Source organism: Sebastes umbrosus, chromosome 17 (assembly GCF_015220745.1).
Source record: "Sebastes umbrosus isolate fSebUmb1 chromosome 17, fSebUmb1.pri, whole genome shotgun sequence".
NCBI classification, from domain to species: Eukaryota; Metazoa; Chordata; class Actinopteri; order Perciformes; family Sebastidae; genus Sebastes; species Sebastes umbrosus.
In genome coordinates this window covers 19,633,631-19,654,149 of record NC_051285.1, presented here as the reverse complement: position 1 = coordinate 19,654,149, position 20,519 = coordinate 19,633,631, and the positions used below count along the sequence as shown (strand labels likewise).

Genomic DNA, 20,519 nt, shown 5'->3' with positions numbered 1-20,519 from the left:
CATCCATCCATGTCTCTACATTGTCCTTCCTCTGTCTTTTGTGTGTGTCAAGCTCTAGCTGCTGCTGTATTGTCTGCTGAATTAGCTTTGTTTGACCATATGCTTGCGTACGCTCCACGTTGTCCACTGAGAGGATTAGGATTAATTGTGATTAAGATGCATTAAACTCACAGAGCAGCAAATTTTGGCCAATCAGCAGAAATGTGTAAAACTGTGATTGTGGGACACTGGAGGACAAAGGGTGACAGGGGTCGGGGGAAAAAAAAAGCAACGTGTTTAATGGTCAATTCCAGTTGATTTAGATGTGGAGGTGGAGGGAAAAAAAAATCAATAACGTGCTGAGATGAGAATCCTAAATAACAGTTCAATTATGATGCAGATTGAGCAAGCTGGGACTTCGGAGCTCGCCCCTGAAAGCCACTTCTTCCTCCTTTTTCCCCCTCCCCCTCTCCCCTCTTCTCCCTTCATGCCGTCCTCCAACAGTTAATAACCATTCGATTACCTCTGATGGCTGCTGAACTATGACAAGAACCTCTTGAGTTGATCAACAAGCCTTTAAAATGCAGTTCATCAAGCTGTCTGCTTTAATAACTGTCTGCTTTGAACCCGCAATGCATGGAGCACCTTTGGGTATTTGGGACAATTAAATGCACACATATATTCACGCATGTTCTGTTTAGATGTTTTTCTCCCATTTAAGCAATTCATTGGTTCAAATATCATCCATTCTGGAGAGGCTTGGATTAGCGGTGGATCAACTGTCCCCATACTGGGATCTGGCTCCAGTGCAAAGCTCTTTCTGTCTGTCCTACGTCGGCACTTTATCACACACACACACATCATCACTGTGAAGACAGGAAAAGTGCATGCTGGTGCTCGGCGAGGTCAGCGTAGCAGACTGGCTCATCATGAATTAAACACAGCATACCTCGGTGGCATGAGGAGAAGTGAGGGAGCGAGAGATGGCAAGACAACACCCCCTCCCATCCTAAAACCTTAACAGTAGGGTCATGGGTCACGCTATTGCCCAGACAACAGACCCCGCAGGGAGCAGATGCTGGTGTAATAGCAGAGAGGGGGAGGAACTTTACAGCGGTAGGTAGGAGGTCTGTCATTTTTCTCTATCTCATGTTTTCAGCTCAATGATGGTGACAGTTTGATCCCACCTCTGCTGGGGAGTTAATATCAAAGTCTCTTTCTTACACAGGCGTCAGCGCTGCATCCCTCTACGCTGCCGGAGACGTTTGCTTGCTCACTCCTTTTGTGTGTTGTGAAAAGTATCCTTGGAAACTGTTGTGTTGCAGGCAAAAAGCAAACCCACTGATCTTCTACACGGGTTTCTCAAACTAATTCAAGCCCTGCTGGCTGACATCATCACTACTACTGAGATGCTTCACTTTTGTAAGCTCCACCATTAAGGACTGCCCTTTTTCAAGGTCAGAATGACAACAACTGCTGTGACCATGATAAGATCTATAGAAGCCAGAGAGGTCAGCCGAAGAAGAAAAGACTTTTAGGGGGAAGTGTGGTCTTGAGGACCTGGAGTCCAAGCTTAACAGTGTCAAGGTCACATCAGCGTATGTCCTTATAGCCAGAGGAGCTCTATGTGGTGCAGCGGGGCGTAATGGGCCATTTTCAATTCCAGTAGCTAATTCTCTGTTTCCTGCTCTGCCTTTCACAGCAGCACAGTTAAAACTCTCAGCCCCCCTCCCGCTGCATCCCTCTGCTTTCTGTGACCAGGTAGAGCTTGTAGGAAGACAGCCTCCATCAGCAGCTCCAGATGAGCTTGTTGCCATGGGGACAGTCAATGGGCTGGTGAGTGGGGACTTTGGGCCAGACATAAACACTCAGCGTTTAATTTTACCAGCTGGTAGACAACGGGGGAAAGACACAGAGGGGGTGGGGGGGAATTCACAAAGGAGAGGAGCTGTAAGGGTGAGCGACGGCCTTTCTGTCCTGAAACAAAGCAAACTGGTGACGAGGGCAGAGCTGGGTCTCCCCTCACTAGAGAAATACCAGCGGAGAGGAACCGCTCAATATGACAGCATTCTTGGAAACTAAAGAGTAATGAAGATAAGGTGAAGTGAGGGAACATGATTTTGAATTACATCATGCGCGGCATCCCACATGTGCGCGCTGGGTTTGGGGGGCGGAGGGGGGTATGCAGCATTAGGGAGCTAGAGATGATGTCATTTATAGAAGCACAAAGAGGCTGAGACTGAGCAGTCTGAGTAATGGCAAGCTCAAAATCCTCCAGAGAGACGAACTCACAGGTGCTAAGGTGCTTTATTGAACTAAAGTATCTCAAAAAGATTGACAAAATAATGCTCCACTGTTGTCACGGACATAAATATTTTTTTTCTTTCCAGAAACTTACATTTTTCTTCTGTATATACAAAAAAAAAAACATGACCACAAGGTGCTTTTCATTGACAATGTGAGACAGAGGTTAAATTCTTCACCCCTTTGAACAACAGTGATTCTACAGAAACCAAAACCCCTGACGGATACCTGTGAAGTCGAGATGCCCTAACTAATTTCACATCAAAATTCATTCAAGCGTTGTCTTTTTTGTGTGTGTTTTAATGCCTCTAGGTTTGCAAATATACTGCGTCATTAACTGTCATGGTGACGGGCAGAAAAGTGAATATGGCACTAAGGAATCCTCCTAACACACAGTATGCAGAAAACAAAAAAGGCAACAAATAAATCTCAGAGCAACAAAACAGGATCTTACATCCATAAGTAAACAATAATAAGAAAACACTTCTTCTAGGTATCTAAGGCACTAGTTGTATTTCTCAACCCAAAGTGAAGGACATTTCTCAAGGTAAAGATATTGATGACTGATCTTTATACAAAATGCCACACGGTACAAAAGAACTTCATTAATCCAGGTGCAGGGCTGCAAGCAAAAATAGTATATTGATTAGTGGAATTTCCGTCTTAGTGCATAGAAGCATAGAAGGGGTTAGGCTGCTGTGCTTCCTGTTATTCTCTGCATCTATGTGAAAGAGACCAGAAAGGCAGAATGAATATGCGTCAGCAGCACGCCCACCCTCAAAAACCTTACTTACAATCTAAATGAGGTTTTGTGGTTCACAAATTGCCAATTGTACACTTCATTTTGGGCACTCACATTTCAAGGGTCAGTTCACTCAAATTACAAAGAAACATGTTCTCACTTACATGTAGCGGTATCTATAATGTAGACAGGTTTTGGATTAACCCAGGTTTTGAGATTTTCTCAGATTTCGACCTCCACCCCAATATGTCCTTTTCACAGCAGCTATTTTGACATGTCATCGCAGGGTAAACACAGGTGTAATTAATAACATGAATTATGGCCCTGTTCCATTTAGGTGGGACAGGGCCTACGGTCCCCCCCCTCATATTAAATGTTAGCTATGTTTGCACTTGTTGCCATTGTTTGCGCTGTAAGCACCGTTAGCTGCTTAGTTTCGGTACTACTTGGTACTGGGTTGTTTCGGTTGATAACTTAAAAAGGTATTGAGTACCGATACCCGGCTCTACACCTGTGTTTACCCTGCTGTGACATGTCAAAATGACTGCTGTGAAAAGGACCAACACAATAAAAGTGGATGGGAATTTTGTTTGTGGAGCTCATGGCATTGAAACATTGCATTAAAGACATTTTACAGCAACATCACTTTACAGAAACATTTCTCTGGTTACTTTGGGTGATCCACAATGTAGACGTTTTTTCATTGGAGCCACATTCTACCAAAGAAACGTGTGTTCTGTAGATTAGAGTGTTTTACGCAACAGATATCTGCACACCACTAGAGGTAAGTGAGGAATTATGGTAATATAATCGGAGTGAACTGAAACTTAAGGTACTTATTAAAATGGGATGCTTCTGTCTATGGAAATAAATTAGTTCTGGTGTACTGCTGACAACAGTTGAAACAACATGGACTGCAGTATGGGGGGCATCTCCTCTGTTTGCAAGTTAAAGTGGCACATTATCAAATCTCACTATGAGAATTGCAGCCTACTCACTGCACAAAATTCACATCCTGACAAATAATTAGTGAGGGGCTCATAACAATATAACTGATTCCCATTTTGACGACTGTTACTGTAATATTAAAGTGGCCTAAAGCATCTTTTCACTTCTATTTCAGGCTACAAGACCCTGTTTACAACAGTGATACGCTAGTCATTTATATAAGCTTATAATCAGCTACTCAGCAATACTTATGTGAGACTGTCATCATATTTATACATACAAGTTAAACAAATATTTGGCATCTGGCATCAAATATTGTATAGGTGACCATACTACTAAAGTTGGCATGTATTCACAAACACTAGTGTACATGAAAGAAAGTGTTGGATCTCCTCCATGCTGTCTGGTAAATAGGTGCATGTGCCAAAACGATTTTATCTGTGTGTATCTGATCACATACAAAAACTGAAATTTATCTTTAAATCTATAGTAAGTTTATCTAAGTTTGACACCTGAACTACTGGGGCTCCATAGCCCAATGACACTGACATGTAAAACACTTTCTCTTCAGTTCGATCACAGTACTTGGTACGTCCCGCAACGTTTGAGTCTTGTTTAGCAATAAAATGTGGCTGGTTACAAATTAATACAGATTTAACTGGATATCCAGCTGGAAATCCTTTTTTAGAAAAAAAAAAAAGAATAGGGTGTATTATGTAGATACTCAAAGGATAATTCTGAATGATTTAATGATCAGTGCAACAAAATATTGTCTGTTCCATCTGGCGAGTAAGCGCTGTTCTGTGGCTTCGATAACCACAGGCGACAGTGATGGCACATCCATCACAGAAGACCTGATTTGTCTACATAATGTGTATCTTACTGTGGTAATACTGGTAGTAATAACAAATGCTTGGTTAAAAAAACAAAACAACAATTGGTGAACATAATTAGTGCGCAGTCACACACACACACACACACGGATAAGCAACAATAAGCCTATTAATGCCTCAGATTGTGACACAGTCGTGTCTTTTTCTACAGATTACACAGAGTAGTGAAATTAGTCCGTCGGTGGTTATTTGTGGTCGGGTGTGCTGGCTGCACTCTTGAATGACTTCTTTGTGTAACAAAATACTTTGGGTCTGAGAGGCCAGCGTATGGTGGCTGCCATGCTGTAACCTGCTTTCAACAATGCCCCTGCTGATAGCACTCTTGAATTTCCAAGAGGCCTGGGTTGGTGCCAGTGTGCAAACCCATCCATAACCATCTGGTAGACAACAGGAGAATGTGTTTGTGGCTAAATGAAGATGACATCCAGCTCTTCCCCAACTCAATATATCACACAAATGTTAAACAGAAATAATATTATTCCAGCTCATCTAGACTTGCAGAATTTTGTAGCATATTTGCATATCAAGGCTCGACTGTTTGATAAACCCAGTCTGTTGTTTCAGTGGACTATGCCTCATTCATGCAGCCATCCCTCCATCCCTCCCACCTGGGGATAAAAGATGAGCAGAGGACATACAGTAGAAATGCTCTTAAGGTTCCCACTCTGGGCCATCAGTTTTAAAGGACGTCAGTGGTCAAGACCTCAACCTTACAAGTCTCCCCTCATGGTAAGTTACATAAAGGGTAGACATTTTTAGTAGAAAACAAAGGATGTGGCTGTCCATTATAAAGTTTTGCAAAAGGCAGTGCAATACGTTTTATGACTATGAATCAGTGTGTAGAGGTCAGTCATGAAGTTATTCTGATTTCTCAGTGGGATAAATCCTTTTTTTTAAATTAGCCTATATGCCTCTACTGTGTCCTACCGAGTTTTAGGAAAATGACCTGTGCTTCTCTGAATTTTATGGATTCACTTCCAGGCATGGGTTCTGTACCATTCCTGAATATCAGCCAATCATATTCAGAGGTCTTTTAAACAAATCAGTGTAACCAATATCAACACATACAAATACAAATGAGCAAGTGTCACACAACCCGAGAAGGCTGATTTTGTGGAAACAAACAAAAAAACTTTCTTCAAAGACAACTACATGTGATCTGCAAGCCCCCAGGGCCTCAACTCAACTAAAGACAGATTAGTAACACTAAATTAATTGGCAGTCCATGTAGTAAGGCAGAGACAGCACATACATCATGATCTTTAGTTAGTCTCTACACACACAAACTAGTGACATGCCGACTTCTGTAGGCATGTAGATGTTGACTGTCAAAGTGGCTGTGCAGTCCACACTCTGTCCACATCAAGAACAGAAACATTATGTCTCAAGTGTCGACCAGGACGCTTGAACAAAACAAGGGAACTACAGAATTGAGATTAGTAGAAGTGTTCGATAAATGAAACCTTCTGATTTCCGTCGTATCTCTGCTCCTGCAGGACCAGGTAACTTGTCAAACATACCACTCCCTACGTGAGATGACAGATCCGTCTGTGTGAGAGACATAGTCACCCTCGGGCCCGCTATCGTAGCAGTCATCTGACAGGTAGGGTGAGCCGTTTCCCTGTGGTTTCGGCGAATGAGGGTATGTGGCACATCTGGCCTGTCGTGGACTAGAATACTGTGTGTGTTCACGGTGGTGATTCTGCTGATGGCTGTGTTGACTGCTCTCCCTCATTGCCCTAGTGTAGCCATTAGAGGGATACTCCTCTCCGTTGTAGTTGCTATGGTGACGACGGTCACGCTCCTGTTTGAGCTGGCGGTCGCCCCACTCCTCTCGGTCGTGGTCCTGATGGTTGGAGCTGCTGCCAGCCTTGGTAGGGTGGAGCTCATGCTGCGTGGGGGCTTTCTGGAGGTCATTGGGGCCCAGGTACTGCTTGGTGTAGTAGTTCCCGTGGAAAGTTTGCTGTTTCCGTAGGTAACACACGCCAACCAGAGACAGCAGAAGTAGCAGGAACAAGGCCCCGCCCACTGCCCCACCCACTATGGAACCAAGATTACTCTCAGGTAGGGCTTCAAGTGTGGGGGAGCTGAGTAGAACATGCCCCTTATCATCGACTAATGTGGAGGAGGCAGAGCCAGTTAGGACAGGAGCAGTAATGGTGGAAGGCATGGTGGGAGGATCTAATGGAGGGAAGGAGGGTGAGAGGGGAGTAGAGTGTGGAGGGGAGAGATGAACAGACAGAAGCAGAGAATGTCAATGCCAACTACATCAGCATTTTACTAAGTAGGGATAGTTTGACATCAACTAAACTACCACACATACTAAACTATGGAGTATGCTTGCAGCAGCCTCAGGTTTGCATTGCCAATTCCTCATAGCATAGTGGGTGCAGTGTTTGATTATTAAACAACGATTGGTAAGTAAAACATAAAAAATGTATTTGGTATAATGGGCTGACACATTAGATGGTGGACAATTGAGAACGTTTTTCACGAGCAGGGTCTGAACATCACTTCCATCTATAAGGCAAAGAAACTCTGTGTCAGACAACCCCTCATCCAATCTACTTCACACGTGGCCGGTGTATTGCTGGGGACCCGAGGGAATGCTTTTTCGAATTTGGTTATGGGCGGGGCTTCAGGGCTTTGCAGAATTAAATGAGCATGTCATCCACAGCGGGCAGATCGGGGCTCATTAGTTTACCTTTGTGTGCTGGATCCTGGATATGTTCTGCTAACGCTACACATGGATGCTGGATAACATTACAACCAAACTTTTCTTCACTTTCGCATATCTCAAGAACTGTTCATGTCGAATGTGGTGCAATGTGGCCGGACAGTGGAGCTTTAACAATGAACTTTACGTTTTGGGCTGTAACTTTTGAACCGTAAGTCAATAGTTGGAAACAAAATTATTTTTTTTCTGGATTTTGTGGGTCGAGACGAACCTATCCATATAAGCCACGACCATTTGCGTCTCGACTGATTTTCCGCCATTTCGAATGTGTCCAAATCAGATTTTTTGCTACTACTCCTACAAATTTTGAGCAATCGTCACCAAATTTGGTAAAGAACATCTCTGGACCAAGCCGACCAAGTTACTTCTTTGGACTGTTGATGTTCCATACAGTTTTGCCATAGCAAAAATAAGAAGGGCTGATATTACAAAAAATGTCATATCTCCTGATCGCTTTGTGACATTGCGACCACATTTGGTGGACATATGTAGATATGATGTCTGAGTGACTATGACAATTTGGTGCCATTTGGTCAATAGGTCACGCTGTAACAGCACAAACTAACTATAAAGGAAGGAATCTCTGTCTGTCCGTGTATGTATGTATGACTGCCCTTTGCATATCTCGAGAACTAATCAACTTCACACTTGGCGGGTGCATGCAGCCATAACGCGGTTCTCGACAACGCTGCAAGCAGCACTTCTGGAGGCCAAGCATTTGGGCACACCCTCTGAATGGGCACTGCACTAGTTAAAATAAAGAGCCCAAGTACAAGAAACCGCACCACATCCCTGGCAAGGTTTTTCAAATTGTCACCACACCGTATAGTAGTGTTTAATATTTGCCTCACCCTGTTAGTTTTATGTCAATTCAGTTTCAGGTGTATTGTAGCAATGGCCAGGGATGTTTTTCACCACCACCAGCCGTAACAGTTAAAGAGCACAGCTTTGTGCAAGGTGAGCAATTTATTTTTGGCTTTGCTGGCAGAAGAGCTTTTGGCTGTGTACCTAACTCCCATAAACTCCCTGATTTCTGCAAATGACAGAGTATATAATCCCAATTAAAAATCACATAAAAGATTATTGGTGACTGAAACCACTTAAACAAGATTTTCTTAACCTTGTGGTCAGGATGCTAGGGTCAAAATATACAGATGGAGTTATAGGTGATAAGACTCACATATTATGTGTTTCACAAATTCAACAAATAAAGTAAATTGGATTATATATTATATATCAACATTTCTATTAAGATACTCATTGGGTGACCGAAAGACTAGAAACTCCTGTGCACTATAATGCAATCCAACACAACAGTCATGATTAATATTACCTTTGTGAAAGTCATTGCAGTTTTATTTGTTGTTGACAATGACTCAAAGAGGCATTCATTCAACTACATTCAAATTTTGTAATCATGCAGGCTGAACACAACACACAACTGCCTTTAGAAAGGCACACCAAATAATTTCATGCAATTTCCTGACTATGTTGTTACCAATTTTAAAAAGTGAATAAGCAAATTATTTTGTATATTGCATGCTTAAATCACCTCAGAATATGCATTTAGGACATGCCATCATTAGAACACCAAACTTAAAATGTACTGGATTGGGGCGATACCCACAAAACACAGAAAAGCCAAAAGCCACAAGCCACAATCAGAGGGAGCTAAAGTAATGGAAAAAATCTGAGTCTAAAAGCTTTAATGGTGCTGCAAAATTGCTCTGCCACTTTAAACTCAGTGCCAGGCCAGATGTGAGGAAAAGATTCACATCTGAGAGATGACATGAACCCCAAGGTTTGTAGCCTCCAAGTATGTGAATCGTACAACTCCATGCAGAGGCAGTCAACTGACACATGTGAGCACACCCACAGCAACACATACAACGAAGGGCACACCAACATGTGTAAGCTTGCGCACACCCGTACAGGTCCTCTCAAAGGAAAATGAAATATGGATGATAAATAATAAATAGGAGTTGAAAAGATCTAGTTAATGTTTTATGAATCTGGGACATCATCTCACAGTAAGGCTGCAGGCTTTTGCCTCTTACTGCATGACACATGCAGAAATAAAAGAAATACAGAAAGGGAGCGAGAGAGATGTGAAAGAAAATCACATCATAATCAGAACTTCATTCAGGAAGAGAGCTTCCACAGACAAGACAGATTTTTTGTGAAACCAGAGGAACATGCTCATCAAACACAACAGAGACGTACTTAGATGCCAAGCCAAGAGGACAGAGCAGGGGCAGCGCACTGTGGTCAGAAGAGGCCTTAAATATTTGCAGCTGTTTCGTCCAGGAACTCCCCTTATGAACATCTGGAGACCTAATGTTAATCAGGGCTAATCAGCATGCAATTAAGACTAAATGTAAAGGTCAAATATCATCAGTGCCAACACACTTTAGCATGGGTGAATGCTTGGTAGACTGTCAGTATGTACAGAATGGGTGAGAGTGATACAGTGTCACATTTCAGCTTGAAGGACAATGTCACAGGCAGTGATACCCTCTATGACGCGAGTGCATGCACAGTGTTTCCTATGGGAAGAGAAGGCAATAGGAGTCAGCTGTGTTCCGGTGTGTATACTCAGCTCACCTTGTATTAGAATGCGCACATCCCGACTGCGGAGGTTGATGTCATTGGCAACCTCACACCTGTAAACTCCAGAGTCATTCCGCTGGAGGGGACGCAGGAAGAGCAAAGTGCTGTTCATTATTTCCACCCCTTCTGGCATCTCTCTGTCCAATCTATGATGCACAAGAGACGCAAACATTTAGACACACAAACCTACAACAACTATCCTGTTATGTAACCTTGCACATGTGACATTTTATGTGGAAAATATAATAAATGATGACTTGAAGGCTTTGAATGAGTGAAAGATATTTCAAAATATTTGAAAAAGTTATGCTAACATTACTCTTCAGTTGCTAATCTCCGATTTAGCCTTCAGAAGTTTAAAAACTGCATTTTAGGTTTACTGAGCTAACCACAAGCTGCAACTCAGTGTTTTGGGCAGAAACCTTAGATAAAGCAAGCTAAAAAATTAAGGAATACTCTACTAAAAGCTATAAGAGATGTAGGCTCTGAGAACATTTTTAAATGACAGCTGAAAAACGAATTTATTTAATTTGGCTTATAATTAATATCATTCTTATTTTATTATTTTAAACTATTTTTTATTACTCTTAATGGTCCGTGTTTTTTTTTTTTTTTTTAATTTCACTTAGATATTTTGTAGGGCTGTAAGTTGTTAATTGCATGATTGTCCATAGTTAATCGCGAATAATCGCACATTTTTTTATCTGCTCAAGTTGCGTTGAACAAAATATAAAAAAACAACTGTTTATTGTCTAATTTTATTGACTTCAAGAGATTTCAACATGGATGCGGGGTCACAAACTTTCTCATTTTACAGCTAAACCCTGCACTACAAGATGATTCTGAAAACGTTTGAGGTGAGAAATAGGCATTAACGTAACATAATATTGGTTCATATTTGATCAGCGCTGCCTAGTTTGACCGTTTGATCGGAGTTTGCGAGTGATTGACAGCCGGCTCTCAAAAACAGCAGATGGACAGTAGATCCCAGATCAGCTCTGTTTGGTTGTTTTCCTCTGGTCTGTGAAATCTCGCATATGCCATTAGGAGCACCAGAGGACACAGAGGCACATGATTTCTTTCAGGTTACCCGTTTCATGGACTACTGTCAGGGTATAGCGACCGTTTTATAAAAATATTTTTTTTTAAATCATATTTGCTCCAATCTTGCCTACTTCAGCTTTAAGTGTTTTTGGAAAAAAGCTTATGGCCTGTTGGGTCAATTTTAATTTTAAGAGTTAAATTAGGAAAACTCAAAAGGAAGATACACACACCTGATCCATCTGAAGTGATTAGCCGGTGGGTTTGCGTTAGCTTTGCACGTCATTTGAACATTTTCCCGACCCACGAACCAGTCTCCATCATAACCCACAACGGAGATATCAGGAGCAACTAAAGAGAGAGAGGGAATAAATACATAAATAAATAAATACATTTGAGATATCACAACAAATTGGCCAGAAACCTATGAAAACAGTGTTCAACTGCACACACTGACCATTTCAACTCTGTGTTTAATCATAGCCTTTAGCTATAACAAGGAACAGTACCTGGTATACATCAAAGTCATTTTTACTAAATTAAAAATATATCTGCTGTGTTGTATTGATAGTTCTGACAGAGGCTCTGTGCTGTTATGACCGTTTGCCTAGTTTGTGTGCAGCCTTATATAGAGTCTGAGGTCAGTCATGGCCTCGAGACGTGAGCCTGTATCCTCCAAATATGCACTAAGGTGTTTCGTAATCTATAAAGTCAAAAGCATAGTACCGTGTACAAAGAAGCCAGCAGTCATGACTCACATTTAATGACGGTAACCAAATCATCAACACTATTCCCCAACTGTGGGCCCAGTTATGTATACAGTTATCTATAAAATGTCAACTATTCTTAGTCTTTTTTCACTGTATTATATATTGAATAAGCATAAAGCTTTTGTAGCCGCCGTCTGTCACAAAACAGTCAGTCAGACCAAAGTTAAATGCATCTGTCAAACAAAAAAGATTCTGAAGGAGGTAATTTTACCCCTTCCACGAGTCTATTTGCAGCTGCTATGCAGACACCCATTTGTGCCCCACAAAGTACAGATATACTGTATGTGCTCTAACCTCTATGGGGGCTTACTGACAGAAAACATTTTCCCTTTTGACAGTTTAGGGGCACACATGGACATGTGCTGACATAGAAAAATAAATACAAAAATACAGCTTTTGAAAAAGAAAAATCAAGGAAAACATCAAGGGCAGCCTTTCTTAAACCATAATTAATACCTGTAAGGAGCCTGCATGAACTGTCCTTGATTTCATCTCTGTCAATTCAGCTGTTTTCAAAAGTGAATTGTTGTTGAAGTGCTTCAAATAAATCAAACGTCAAGACTGACAAGGCCAAGCATCATCAACTGACTGCTGTTGGAATTCAAATACGCCTGTACTTTCTGCTAAATACAGTGTTAAACTGTTCAAGGAAAGTAAAGGAAGCGAGTACGGTAATTGCTGCTATACTTGCCCCCCTTCAATTGACAGATGGGAGTCTTCACTTTGACTTCAAAAATTCACTCCATTTTATAGTGTAGTCTCCACAGCAGCCTTTAATCTACTTGCTTTCGGCCTGCAAGTTTATTCTAGCTTTAAAAATACCTAATGAAAGTCTTATAGCAGGACAGAATCAATATCAACAAATGTACTTTAAGGCCCTCTTTCAGCTGTTAATATGTTACCCCAAATAGCCACTCATAAGGCACCCACACTGCACATTGAGCTGGTAGGGGATCCTGAAGTCACTCTGCAGAGCCGGGTGGCGGACCACACAGGTGAGTGTGTGGCCCTGGACGTGACGTGTGGGCTGCCAGAGGTAGCTCACTTGTGTGCTGGTCGTGCCGTTGGCTTCGTCAAATAGCTGCACTTCTGACTGGCCAAAAAGGTTGGACTCCCAGGACACCTCAGCAGGGGGCCGGGCCCGCTCAGCAATACAGGTGGCCACCACAGTGTCGTTGCCGCCATCGATCAGGGCAGAAGAACCTGCAGACACGTAGACTTTCGGCTCCACTGTGATTCAGAGAGTGAGCAAAGATAAGTGGAGAAAAAAAAAAGGTTTGCACATTAGAGTTTCAAGACCCTTCTGAGGTTATTTTACTGAGTGAATTACAGCGTTTGAATGGTTTACATTAAATTTCTGTTCTATCAATATCAGTTTTCTTTTACTACATTCTCTCAATTTATGTCATTCCACTACAACCTATCATTAGCAGCTCTAGCCACCCCTGTGATCTGCTCTGTGAAAACGGATTGAGAGAGTACACACACACTGTTTGTGTGCCAGCAGTGACAACCTGTGATGATACAACCCGAGGTTCAGAAGGGCGTACTTTCAAAGCCACAAGGTTGATGAGGTAAATCAACTGTTTCAGCTGTAATTGACTATTACCTACATGACTTGTTACACAGAGGAACATACATGCGTGTAAATATACATACTTACCGAGTACATTGACAGTAGTGGAGGCTTGAGTGTTTCCCAGAGGAAATGTGGCAACCTTACAGGTGTAGATCCCGACGTCGGCAAAGCCCACGTTTCCCAGGACAATGGTGGCATCGTGTGAGGAGGGGGAGCGAAAATACAAGCGTTGGATGAACTCTGGAGGGATGGAGATGCCATATCGTGGATTGTAGACAGCCACTGTGACAGAGCCTGAAGGCAGACGGCGCTCCCAGGAACTCTGAGTAAGAGTAAGGTTTGCGCCCACCTCCACCCTGCACTCTAATGTCACATTCTTCCCCAGCACGGCGTTCACCCTCTGAGGCACCACCACCTGACTGCCGCACACACCTGCCAAAGACACACACAAAAACAAGACTTTAACCCCATACAATCATGTTCATATGCAAACAGGTTTGGATAATCATATATCATTAATCAAAATAGTTGGAAGTTAAAAGCACTTAAGCTTCGGCTACACCTTTGATTGCTAAAACTTCTTTAAAATGTATTACTCCCACTTCTTTAGAAGCATAATCTTTTAAGCCTTATTAGCACTGTAATGGTTAATTTGTACTTATCCAGATCCCATCCTTCAAAGTGAGAAATCCATTGCTGGCAAAAAAGTAAATCTTACTGTTGAATGTTTATAAGCTATCTTAAGACCTTTAAAAGAAATTGAGAATCTACATGACTGCTAGTCTTTTATTAAATACTGAGCAATGAAGGAACACTTTTATCCTTACAAATAAAGAGTTTTGAGACCAATACTTTTAAATGACACAAGTGAATAAATTCCACCTTGTGCAGACATTAGAATTGAAACAATTAGTCGATTAATAGAAAATACATCTGTAATAATTACATTTCCAAATCGATTAGTAATTGCAGTTGTTTAATGACAACACTTCTCGATTAATCATTGGGTCTATAAAATGGCTTTAACATTCAGTTTTCTGTCTTAGAAAACCATGGAATCAGTGAATTTTGGCATTTTTGATTAAAAATGGCAAACGATAACTTCATTATCAAAACTGTTACTGATCATTTTCTATCGATCGACTAACCAATTAATCAACTAATTGTTACAGCTTTAGTTAAAGCTTCTCAAATGTTAAGATTAGAGCTGCAACGATTAATTGATTAATCAGTTAGTTGTCATCTATTAAATTAATCGCCAACTATTTTGATAATCGTTTAATCGGTTTGAGTACTTTTTTAAGCATAAAAAGTAAAAATTCCTTAGATTCCAGCTTGTGTGTGTGTGTGTGAATATTTTCTGGTTTCTTTACTCCTCTATGACAGTAAACTGAATATCTTTGAGTTGTGAACAAAACAAGACATTTGAGGACGTCATCTTGGGCTTTGGGAAACACTGATCGAACCATTTTTATAGACCAAACAACTAATCGATTAATCAAGAACATAATCGATAGATTAATCGACAATGAAGATAATCGTTAGTTGCAGCCCTAGATTTCCTGTTTTTCTTTGTTTTATATCATTCTAAATTGAAAATCTCTGGGTTCTGGAGAGGTCGAAATAAACACATCCAAAAATGGTACTTTGGGCTCACAGAACTTATGTCAGAACTTTTATTTTGACATTTCATAGACTTAACGATCAATTGATTAATCTAAAAATAATTGAAATATCAATCCATGATGAACGCGACGTTGCTTGTAATCGATATGGCAGACAATTTCGCTTTTCTGGTTGACAAGAAATACATTACTTTATTCTACTCAATGGCACAAATTACATTTTCTATTTAAAAATGTCAGAGGGGATTATCAGAGTGGACGAGTCATTAATCTAATAGTGAGTGACAAATCAAGAATACCATGATAGCATCGGTGAGTCAAGAGTATTTTCGGTGCAACCTCTGACGTCAGTCGTTAAAACAGAGTTCCGTACCATCTGACATCTGTGGGTATCAGACTGGAATCAAAGCTTGATACCACCACAGCAGGCGTTTGGCTTTTCAACAAATACACAGCTGACTGACTGATCCATTGATGAATTTGTTTTGTCTTTATAGCTTTCCTCCTCCTGACCTGAATTCAGGAATTAAAAGCAGGCTGTCTTACGTCTGACATACGTCCTTTGTCCAAATATAACTACCCCATGCACTCTGTCACCTGCACTTGTCAGAAATGTGGCATGCCTCAAAAGCAGAGAGCTCAACGTCATGTTGAGGAAAGTCAAAGGGATATGAAGAGAACAGACTGAGACCGGCAGGAAAAAGAAGGGGAAGAGATATGCAAACACGACAATGACATCATCGCTGAGAGAAGAAAAAGAGGGCTGTGAGTGAGGAGAGGCGAGAGCAAAGTCACGTATGAAACACAACTGATAGAGGAAATGTATCACCAGATTTCAAGTAAAGAAAAAAACAGAGGAATTTACGTTACTGATTTAGAAAAGACAATATAGCACTGCTAGACTGCCAAAGCCCTCAACCAGATCACTAATTGCAACAAGCTGGCAGCGGGAAGACATCATCATAAATCAAAACCTTCTGCGCTGCTTGGCAACTGACTCCAAATATTCTATTGTTGTTTTGCCAAAAACAGCTCCGTCTCCGGCCAATCTCCCTCTAAAAAAGGCCATGTCCTCAAATATTAGTACTGTGGAAGGAAATTTCCCTATCCCTAAAGTATGACGTACAAATTTCTATTTTTGTCTTCTGATTTTTTTTTTCCTGGCATTGGATTTGAGTTTGAATTTGTGAGAACACTGTACTTAGTTGACAGTACTTTATTTTATTTCCATTATGTTTAATTTTCCTGTTACAGGTTTAGATGTTAATAACAAGGTTAGTTATAAGGGAATCCAGATAATGACAAAAGAAAATCCTGATTGCTCATTTGTCAAATTGGGGGATGTATATTGTGAATATTTATTGGCCCAGAATGGGCTGTAAATAAATATCTAAAAATGTAAGCCAAATGTTCAATTGTGGATATCAAATCTTGATAGTATATTTTTTTACAGAGTAGGTACTGCTCATCGTATTGCTCATACAGAGAAAAGGCAGCAGATATCAGTGAATATCAGAATTTATGCTATTTAGGGCTATGCATGAGTTTCAATTCACACTAAAACACACACACACACACTTTTGTTTGCATTCCTCCTGTTCATACTGGCCAATAGGACATCCCCTCCTAATGTGCTTCCAATGGAAGTGATGGGGACAAAATCAACAGTCCTCGTTCTGTGCAAAAATGCATTCCAAACTTTAGCTGAAACTAATATGAGAGTTCAGCAGTCTGAGTTAGTCAAATCAACTGAGTATCATCCAAAGTGGCAGTCCTTTTAGTACTGAATTCCATCTGTGTTTCACAGTGTCACTGGCCAATTTCACAGTGTCACAGAGGAAACAGAAATAGGGTATTCTGTACTTCAAAGACTGCAACTTTGGATGATACCCACTTGATTTGGCTAACTCAAGACTGCTGAAGCAAATAAACTTTATTTTGGCACACAACAAGAACTGTGGATTTTGTTCCCATCACGACTATTGAAAGGAAAGGATCTTTTAATGGATTGTATGAGCAGATGACATCAAAGAAAAACAGTTTCAATGTTTAGTATATATGAGCACCTGACTTTTGTTATAAAACAGACTTGAAAAAATGTGAAGCAATCCTTTAATCCAAAAGACAAGTCAACCTTAATTCTAAGCCATGATAAGCTTTCATTTCCACTGGTGAATCCAATACAATACGCTCAGATGGTCTAAGTTTTTATATATGGCAGATTGAAACTAATCAAAACTGGATGCTTGGTTGCATGTGGCATCCTGCATCATTGACTATGAATTAGATATTGTTTGAGTAAGAAATCTGGGTTAAAAAAGTATTTGGGTTAACAAACCCTTTGTAAATTCAGATTCTGTTAGCAAATGTTTTTCAAACTCTTGCATCACATTTCTTCAAAGTATTTATTCACATAAATTAGTCATAATCTGCACTACAAAACAGCAATGTTTTTACTTGCATATTACTGGGAGTTCATTATTAGTGTTAAGTTGCTTGCAAAGCTGTGCTGGCTGCCATCTGGAGCAAGTCTCTCTCGGTCAAACCAAACTAGTGAGGTTGAATGAATGAGTCACCAGTTAAACAGCCATGCTAAAAGACATGGAGGCTTTCCTTCCTGAAATAGAATAGAATATTCCCATATCCCACATGTCGCACTACACACAGTTTACAACTACAGATGCACTGATACCGATATTGGATCAGATATCGGACCAATACCAACTAAAAAAGCTGGATCGGGTATCGATGACAATGAGGCCGATCTATTCAGTTCAATTCAATTCTATGTTTTTATAATATATACACTGGTATTTTAATTCCTGTTTAAGTTTTGATCAAATGCATTTAAAAAGTTTAAACTTGAATTGTAATTCAGTTGCTGGTGTAGGATTTAACATTTTAGTGCAATTCAGCAAATGCATATCTATTAGGGGTGGAAGGGTTCGCAAAATTCACGGTTCGGTTCATATCACGGTTTTGGGGTTACGGTTTTCAGTTCGGTTCGGCACATTTATGTTACAGCATGGAGATCAATTTCTGATTTCAACATGCTTTTCATTTATTATGCAAAAATAAGTTAACAAATGTTTGTCTTAACAAAAGTATGGCTTACATAAGGAACATAAACACTTCTTCATTGTCAAATCTTAATTGAAAGAATAGGTCTTCTACAGTAATTAGTATAAACAAAAAATGCAGCTTTGTTATTTTCAAATAAATATGATGAAATTATAAACTAAGGCCATACATTGAAGCATGAGCTCAACCAGAACTATGCTAAAAAGCATAGCTTTTTATCTCCCACTCATTGAATACTGGCTCATTGGTCATAATTCTTACTATAACAGTTAAGGCACTGAAATACTGACATATTGTCAATGAGAAACAATAAATTACAAAAATAAAATCACAAATGTCTGTAATGTAAATGTAATGTTCCATCTTAAGGTTGTTGGTAAATCCTCAACTGCTGCTTATGCTAGTTTATACAGGGCAGGCACAACAGACTAAAATTCACACGTGAAGGCTCACGCACTTTGACCATATGCTTTAATTCTGTATAGTTTACGATCGAGTGTGGTCGTATATGCAGCGATAAACACTCTTATAGCCTTGTCCTCATATAAACCTGACTTCAGTTGAACAGTGTTAGCGTACAGTTTGACACAAATCGTTGTCAGTTTAGCTTGACTATCATGAGCTACTGGGAGCTACAGCGCTACTACCATTCCTGGTGCGCTGCCAAAACTTTCTGGGTAAAACTCGCACTCCAGAGTTTCTGTTCCGCGCGTGCGAGTAGTAGACCTAACAGCTGTTTGGGTACCGGCGAACCGAAAGGATGTTGCGGACCGAACGGAACGGTTTGGGTCAAATACACAAACCGCTCCACCCCTAATATCTATGCATTTATTTTAGGGATTTTGAAAATTTTCTTTACCGATAACCGACCCTCGTTAACCGATTATAAACCGTTAACCGACAAGACATTTGCCTCCCATGTAGCGGTGCGCCAGCTGCAGTGTATGAGCACAACAGACAGTCCCCAGTTCACCCGTCCTGGAGCATTAACTTAGCAGCTACGGTGCTTCGTGTAGTGTCGCGGACATGCAGCCACTTTTCCAATTGAAGTCTTCACCGCACATTGAGTCTAGTTTAGCAGGTTGTCAGCTGTGTGTCTGCCTGGCGTCACGACGATCCGTTTGCCCGGCGTAACGACACTCTGTCTGCCCGGATTAACGATAGCGATTGGCCGACAAACAGTGTGTGTTTGTGCTACGTTAGCATCTGTAGCTCTGCTGGTAGCTTTGTGCTCACCATTGTCACACACATATGACCGTGTGTGTGTGTATGTGTGTTGTCGGTGGCGTTATAGCTGTGAACGTAGGTGTAGCAGACAGTGTGTGTACAGTTTATTTGTCGGTGAATAAATGCTAAAAGGCTACAACTCCTCCGCTCAAGTGAGCTATTTATGGGGGCCAAATTCCTGTATCTGTAACGCCGGCTCCGCCTCTTAAGGTGGACCAGCTTTTCTCCTTAAACTGATGCATTTTTCTCAGCTTTTTAATTAATTATTAAAATTTCTTTTAACCGCTTTAACCGATAGCGTTAATCGGTTAAAATGTTTAATGTCGGTTAACGGTTAATTATTAACATCCCTAATTTATTTGTTACATTTTATTTTACAAAATTCGGAAAGCGATGTTTAAGTTAAAGGGACTGTTTGTAACTTCGTACACGTATAAATCACCCGGGTCGGTGTCCCATGCACGCTCGCATATGATCGCTCACGTGTGGCTACGCTGTTCAGACATGACTCCAACACAAACTACACGGAAGCACCAAAGCCTCAAAGTTATATTTAGTGAAGCCCGTCTTGCAAAACAGTGTTGGCCGCGGTCGTAGTACGAGGTGGAGACCGTAGCTTTGGCCTCCAGGGCCGGAGTCTCTGATGTACTCTGCTCCTCTGCCTGCCTGCCTGCCTGCCTTCACTCAGCTTGCTACACCTCACGTGCATGCCCGCACACTACACACTGCAGAAGACTTCGTAGCTCTGAGAATATCTAGTAAATGTACAGTGGACGTTTATGCAGAAACAAATGCTGCAGCTCCTCCAGACCAACAGAGGTTTCCCGTGTCTTGTGAAGTGACGGGGCTCCACAGAGAGAAATGTTATCGTCTCTGACCGGGTGCCGGTGTATCCCTCCCACCGTGGTCGGGAGGCTGAAGCAGGAAAAGCCAACACTAGGATCAGCACTGATTCATGGAGAGACCTTCGTCTGGTCAGCCAA

The 20,519-nt window shown here is 41.1% G+C and overlaps 1 protein-coding gene across 3 annotated transcripts in view; it reads right to left on the bottom strand.

The window, feature by feature from the left end:
• Positions 1-20,519, bottom strand: part of nectin3b (nectin cell adhesion molecule 3b) — a 32,548-nt gene that overhangs the window by 7,468 nt on the left and 4,561 nt on the right. For 2 of the 3 annotated variants that reach the window (XM_037747943.1, XM_037747945.1), the window contains exons 2-5: positions 13,688-14,035; positions 12,955-13,254; positions 11,488-11,605; positions 10,208-10,359 (exon numbers count right to left, since the gene is read on the bottom strand). In XM_037747943.1, coding sequence (XP_037603871.1) covers positions 10,208-10,359; positions 11,488-11,605; positions 12,955-13,254; positions 13,688-14,035 — 918 coding nt within the window. Of the gene's footprint in view, positions 1-5,975; positions 7,048-10,207; positions 10,360-11,487; positions 11,606-12,954; positions 13,255-13,687; positions 14,036-20,519 lie in introns of those variants that run through there. The other variant, XM_037747942.1, reaches the window with a different exon arrangement.